At 36.9% G+C, this 7,375-nt stretch overlaps 2 protein-coding genes across 2 annotated transcripts; one reads left to right on the top strand and one right to left on the bottom strand.

The window, feature by feature from the left end:
* Positions 1-239: 239 nt before the first annotated feature.
* Positions 240-1,152, bottom strand: LOC131613925 (F-box/kelch-repeat protein At3g23880-like). Its single transcript, XM_058885564.1, has one exon. It carries the CDS (start codon positions 831-833, stop codon positions 240-242), a length of 594 nt encoding a protein of 197 aa, XP_058741547.1. The 5' UTR covers positions 834-1,152.
* Positions 1,153-4,955: 3,803 nt separating this feature from the next.
* On the top strand, positions 4,956-5,540 carry LOC131613924 (secreted RxLR effector protein 161-like). The gene has a single exon (XM_058885563.1). The coding sequence runs from the start codon at positions 4,956-4,958 to the stop codon at positions 5,538-5,540; it is 585 nt and encodes a 194-aa protein (XP_058741546.1).
* Positions 5,541-7,375: the final 1,835 nt, after the last annotated feature.

Below are 7,375 nucleotides of genomic sequence, written 5' to 3'. Positions count from 1 at the left end.
ATGCCTCAATTTGATGCATAGCAAGTTATGATGTACGTGTCTTGTAATTGCTATTTCATAGGATGTCTTGTAACATGAAATTAATAGCTAACCATTTAACAGTATGATAGGCTAAGCCATCATAAAAGGAATACATGCAAAGTCTAGTATTATGAGCGACAATGATTTCAAACAATATAAACTAACATAAAACAAGAACATAAATTCCAATAAATAAATTGTTGAAGAGAGACTTACTTTCAACAAGTCGGAACCAAGGTTTCGATATAATTAAGAGAAAACATCCACAATACATGGTTGGTAATTCTAGTTTTTTCTACACTATTATCTCTCCAATTATAGAGCAATGCTTGCGCATCATGACTGCTTGCTAGTATTATTGTGCCATCATTCTCAGAAAGGCATAATGGATGCACTAGATATTCATAACCATATCGCGGATAGTCATGATCAATTTGAAGATCCATACAATTAATATTAAGGAATTGAGTCCAAGATTGTTGGACTCCAAATTCCATCATCATCCATATAGCAAAATGGGTGGTCTTAATGTGGGAGGAAAAACAAAGACAGTCCCTCAACACACTAATAGTTGGCAAAATAGATGGGACTTCCACGAAACCACTTGGAGGAAGCAACTGTCGGTATGTCTCTGTACACAGATCCAGCAAGATGATAACAAATTGATCCACTTTTGGATAAACAAATGGATCTATTCCTGGAAAAATTAGATATTCTTTGGTAAAATATTCACAATTTAGAATTGCCAGCCAATTAAGAGAGCCATTCAAATAAACACCTTCATTAACACGTTGCTTTCTACGGCAAACCATATGCACATAATATAAAGGAGTTATAGGAAAATGTTGAATATTTTTCCAAACATTATCACGAAAACTGAAAATTTTCACCTCCTTAGGACAGAATGCCACTACTTTATAAGTGTCAGTTGATTTATCATAACCAAATGCAAATCTGAAATAGTTAGATAGGTCCTCGCCGGGCCCATATGGCTGGTCATAGGGATGGGTAATTGAGCCTAATTTTTGAGATATTGTCTTGGTGGCTGGGTTCCACAAACGGAAGTATGTGTTTCGATGCCATTCACCTTCACGAATTATGCGAGAATTAAACAAACAGAGCAAACCATTGATGGAACCAATGACTCGGAAGCAGCTCTTGTATCTCAATCGGTGATGAGGAAGGATGTTAATGGTTAAAGATGGATTAAGTAGTAAATTGTTGAGGGGAAATTGTTGGATAAATTTAAATGCAGTCTTGGAAAGCCAAAAGACAGATTCTCTAGGGCAGACAAACTTTCATAGGAAATAGTTAATCATTAAATGTTATGTCTATTTATGTTTCCCTGGTCTCTATATAAAGACCCTCTCTTTGTAACCTAATTTTCACTTTTGCAACAAATCCTTTGCAAGTCAATATATATATATCAGAAGAGAGTAGTTTGATCTGTTACCTTCAAATTGGTATCAGAGCGCATGGCAAACATGATGAACCAGATGCCATTGCCGCAACTGTCAAAATCAAACTATGAGAACTGGAGCATCCAGATGAAGGCGCTGCTTGGATCGTTAGATGTGTGGGAGGTTGTAGAAGAAGGGTTTGAAGAACCAGAAACCATGACGGGAAATACAGCAGCCCAGAACAAGGCGTTGAAAGAGACGCGGTCGAAAGACAAAACGGCATTATACATGTTGTTTAGAGCAATAGACGAATCTGGTTTTGAGAAGATTGCTGGTTCAACTACTTCGAAGCAAGCGTGGGATACACTAGAGACGGCGTTCAGAGGAGCAAATAGAGTCAAGCAAGTTCGTTTGCAAACTCTTCGAGGAGAATTAGAAAGGATGAAGATGAAGGAGACGGAGTCCGTGTCGGACTACATCACGCGTGTGCAAACAGTTGTAAATCAACTGAAACGAAATGGAGAAGCAATGATCGATGCTCGAGTTGTCGAAAAGATTTTAAGATCTTTGACTGAAAAATTCGAAAATATAGTATGTGCAATAGAGGAGTCGAAGGACCTTGCGACAATCACTGTCGAAGAAGTAGCTGGTTCACTTGAGGCACACGAACAACGCAAAATACAAAAGAAGGAGGAGACACTTGATAATGCAGAACAGACAAAGGAATCCACTAGAGATGAAAGGGCACTTTTATCTCAAAACTGGCGTGGTCGAGGACGTGGTCATAGAGGTCGAGATGGTGGTCGAAGCTATCAGAACAACAATTTCGAAAGAGGACAGGCAAGTCAACAAAATTGGCGTGGTCGAGGACGTGGTCATAGAGGTGGCAGGTCGAACTCCAACATCGAATGCTACAAATGCAATAAACATGGACATTTTGCGAAGGATTGCAACTCATACAGTTGCTACAATTGTGGAAAGGGGGAAACCTTGCAAAAGACTGTCGATTCAGGAGGAAAGTCGAAGAGACAACAAATTTCGCACTAGAAACAGAATCAAACGAAGGATTCCTATTAATGACTCAAAAGGAGACAAACACAGAAGATGACACCATATGGTACCTTGACTCAGGAGCAAGTAATCATATGTGTGGTCACAAACATCTATTCAAAGAAATAAAGAAAATTGAAGATGGTCATGTATCTTTTGGAGATGCGTCGAAGGTAAAGGTCGAAGGCAAAGGAACAATTTGTTATTTGCAGAAAGAAGACGTACCTGGAAAAATACAAGATGTTTATTATGTACCAGATCTAAAAGCAAATATTCTAAGTCTGGGGCAACTTACAGAGAAGGGATATTCGATATTTATGAAGGATCGAATACTGCATTTGAAGGATAAATCAGGGCACCAAATTGCTCAAGTTGAGATGGGAAGGAATCGAATGTACAAGCTGAATCTGAGAAGCGTTCGAGAAAAATGTTTGAAAATCGACACTGAAGACCAAGCAACTCTGTGGCATCTACGTTTTGGTCACTTACATCATGCTGGGTTAAAGAGATTAGCGGGAAGAAACATGGTACATGGATTGCCTAACATGGAGTTTGAAGGAAAATTTTGTGAAAATTTGTTTTGGCAAGCAGACGAGAACTTCTTTTCAAAAGAAGGCAGAATATCATGCTAAGCACATCCTTGAATTAATTCACACTGATATCTATGGACCAATCACTCCAGAATCCTTTAGTGGCAAGAAGTATTTCATTTCCTTCATCGATGATTTCTCAAGAAAGACTTGGGTCTACTTCCTGAGAGAAAAATCTGAAGCATTCGAAGCATTCAAAGGGTTCAAGGTAATGGTTGAAAAATCGACTGATCGACACATCAAAGCACTTCGTTCTGACAGAGGAGGAGAATATACTTCGACAGCTTTCATGAAGTATTGCGAGGAGCAGGGTATAAGGAGATTTCTAACTGCAACATACTCACCTCAACAAAATGGGGTTGCTGAAAGGAAAAACCGAACAGTCCTTGACATGGTTCGTTCAATGCTCAAAAGTAAGAACATGTCGAAGGAATTTTGGGCAGAAGCTGTGCAATGTTCAATCTATGTTCAAAATAGATGTCCGCATTCAAAGTTGGGAGATCAAACACCGCAAGAAGCGTGGAGTGGACAGAAACCGACTGTATCTCGTCTTAAAGTATTTGGTAGTGTTGCTTATGCACATGTACCAGATCAACGAAGAACGAAGCTTGAAGACAAGAGTCAGAAATATATATTAATTGGGTATGATGAGAAAACAAAAGGATACAGGTTATTCGACCCCATAAACAAAAAGGTGGTAGTAAGTAGAGATGTTCGAGTGAATGAAGCAAGTAGGTGGGACTGGAACAATTCGACAGAAGACATAGTCGAAACAGAAGAACCCTCAGTCGGTATACCAACAACCCAAAATCAATTGCCAAGGTTTGAATACTCTGACAGTGAAGACGAATCCCCACAGCCCAGAATAAGAAGCTTGCAAGAGTTGTATGATAATACAGAAGAAGTACATCTTGTGTGTCTACTGGCAGATTCTGAAAACATTAGTTTCGAAGAAGCATGGAGAGATGAGAAGTGGAAGAATGCCATGGACGAAGAAATTAAAGCTATCGAACACAACAAAACTTGGGAACAAGCAGAGTTACCAAAAGGAAGTCGAACCATTAGTGTGAAGTGGGTGTTTAAGAAAAAGATGAATGCTCAAGGAAAAGTCGAAAGGTACAAGGCGCGACTTGTGGCAAAAGGATACAGGCATAAGGAAGGAATAGATTATGACGAAGTATTCGCACCAGTTGCAAGAATGGAGACAATTCGACTGCTGATTTCTCAAGCTGCTCAGCTCAAATGGCCAATATTTCAAATGGATGTCAAATCAGCATTTTTGAATGGTGTGCTCGAAGAAGAAGTCTATGTCGAAAAACCACCAGGATACATGAAAGACGGAAGCGAAGGAAAAGTGCTAAGACTCAAGAAAGCACTTTATGGATTAAAGCAGGCACCTCGTGCATGGAATACACGTATTGATACTTACTTCATAAAGAATGGTTTCCAACAATGTCCTTATGAACATGCCCTATATGTAAAGAAGTATAAAGGAGATATACTGCTCGTTGCACTCTATGTCGACGACTTGATTTTCCTGGGCAACAGTGATCAAATGATCGAAGAATTCAAAGGTTGAATGACACGAGAATTTGAAATGACGGACTTAGGTCGAATGAGCTTCTTTCTTGGTCTGGAAGTTCGACAAGAAGAAACTGGAATTTTTGTCTCACAAGAAAAATATGCAAAGGACATTCTAAAGAGGTTCAAAATGGAAGGTTGCAATCCAATCTCGACACCAATGGAGCCAGGAGCCAAGCTTTCAAAATTTGATGGGGGGGGGGGGGGGGAACGTGTCGAAGCAAACAAATTTCGAAGCTTGGTCGGAAGTCTTCGATATCTCACATGTACTAGACCAGATCTTTCTCTAAGTGTCGGAATCTTGAGTCGATTTATGGAAGAACCAGTTCACTCACACTGGAAAGCTTTGAAGAGAATTCTTCGTTATATCCAAGGAACTGTGTCACTTGGAATGTTTTACTCAAAAGCAGAAGATTACAAGCTAACAGGTTACTCCGACAGCGATTGGTGTGGAGATATAGATGATCGAAAAAGTACATCAGGATATGTATTCTTTATGGGAAACACTGCTTTCACATGGCTCTCAAGGAAGCAACCAATTGTAACACTGTCGACATGCGAAGCAGAATACGTGGCTGCATCATGGTGTGTATGTCATGCTATATGGCTTAGAAGATTGTTATGTGAGTTAGAGCAGAAGCAGGAAAATGCAACCATAGTGCAAGTCGACAACAAATCAGCAATCGAACTGGCGAAGAATCCAGTGTATCATGAAAGAAATAAACACATCGACGTACGTTTTCATTTCATTCGAGAACATGTGAAAAATGGAAGCGTCGAACTGAAGCATGTGGCAAGCAAGGATCAAGCTGCAGATATTTTCACAAAACCATTGTCGAAGGAGATATTCGACAGAGGCAAGATAATGCTGGGATTAATTGACCGAAGGAGCATTTAATTTATGGGGGAGTTTTGTTGGATAAATTTAAATGCAGTCTTGGAAAGCCAAAAGACAGATTCTCTAGGGCAGACAAACTTTCATAGGAAATAGTTAATCATTAAATGTTATGTCTATTTATGTTTCCCTGGTCTCTATATAAAGACCCTCTCTTTGTAACCTAATTTTCACTTTTGCAACAAATCCTTTGCAAGTCAATATATATATCAGAAGAGAGTACTTTGATCTATTACCTTCAAAAATGGTACCACGGAACAATCTCGATCATAATAGTAATCTCTAATATGTGTCATTGGCCTGCACAAGATTAGAGCGAGATGCAAGTTTCTTTTTTGTGATCGACGACGATGCTTTTCGACAAAGAAAGGATCAGAAATGAGGAATTCCCATGGCTTGCAGACGCATTTGAATCGCACAATGGATTTGGCAGGAAGAATTGATAAGACTTCTGTGATAAGTTCTTCGGGAAGGACTGCTTGGGACATTTGGGCTGTTTTGATTTAATTAGTGTAATCTTATTTGGCTATCCTATCTCTAAATATATTTTCATTCTTTTCTTAACGATTAAGTTTAATTTTTTTTAAATTATAATAGTACTTTTGCTTTTGTCTCAATTATAGAATTTTTTTAAAAAAAGTTTACCTATTTTAAAATAATCAATGACGAATATATTTGATTTATATTATGCTCATATGCATTAAATCTTCTAAAAGTTACTTTTTTTTCTTTTTAGCTGTAATTTTAGAAAAAAAAAACTCTTCAACTAAGATACTGAATTATTATATTTACTTTTTCTATTATACTCTCATTTATTTTCTCTTTTCAAATAAATTTTAATAATTACTCTCTTTTTTAATGATTAATTAAGGAATTTATTGAGAAAACAAGGGTATAATTGACAAATTATAACATTAAACAATAAAACAACACTTAAATAGAAACAAAAAAATTCATCTAAAATGACATTTAAAAAGAAACAAAGGGAGTAACTACTAGCAAAATTATGCCATAACCTGATTACAATTAACTAGTGTGTATACCCGTGCGAGGCACGGGTTTAAAAATAATCATATAATGATTAGTATACTCACGGCTTTGGATCATCTTCGTGCGAGGCACGAGATAAAAAGATTCAATTAAATTTTACACATAATAAAAATAGTTTCTCTCATTTCAAATATTCAATAAAAAAATATTTGATAATTCATTTATTTTCCGAAAATATTGACTTTTGAGATAGAATTTTTCAAATATTAAAAATAATTTTTATTAATTGACTCAAGTTTTAAAATTAAGAATTGTTTTTTACAAAGGTTTTTTTTTTATTTTTAAACAAGTTATATTAATGAAGAACGAAAATTCTAGAAACTCGGTGACAAAAAGCTCAACGAGGAAAATTACCCATCAAATTGAACCTAGCTTAAGTAATACAAAGGGTTTTTGCAAAACAATTAAAAGTTACAATTGGGATGTGTAATTTTTCCAAAAAAAACCACCTCCATACGAGCATTTTACAAGTCCACACTAGATAACTAGAGTTGTGAGAGGAATTTTTGAATATAATTCCATTTCTGTTTAACCAGAGGCTCCAAATAATAGCCAACCAAATGCAACTTCTTTACTTCTCTTTACTTTCTTGTGATGGCAATACCTACTCCAAGCCCAAAAACTATTCGTGAAAGCCTCCATTTTACTATACTCCATTCCAATCCAAAGCACCATTTCTTTCTAAACCGCCTCGGCTAACCGACACTCCAATAACAAATATTTTAGACATTCATTATTATTGTTGCAAAAAACACACAAAAGGTTTGAAGAAGAAAGATTGATACCTC

This window comes from Vicia villosa, linkage group LG6, assembly GCF_029867415.1.
Source record: "Vicia villosa cultivar HV-30 ecotype Madison, WI linkage group LG6, Vvil1.0, whole genome shotgun sequence".
NCBI lineage: Eukaryota > Viridiplantae > Streptophyta > Magnoliopsida > Fabales > Fabaceae > Vicia > Vicia villosa.
The sequence above is the reverse complement of the archived record's forward strand: the minus strand, read 5'-3'. Positions and strand labels throughout refer to the sequence as shown.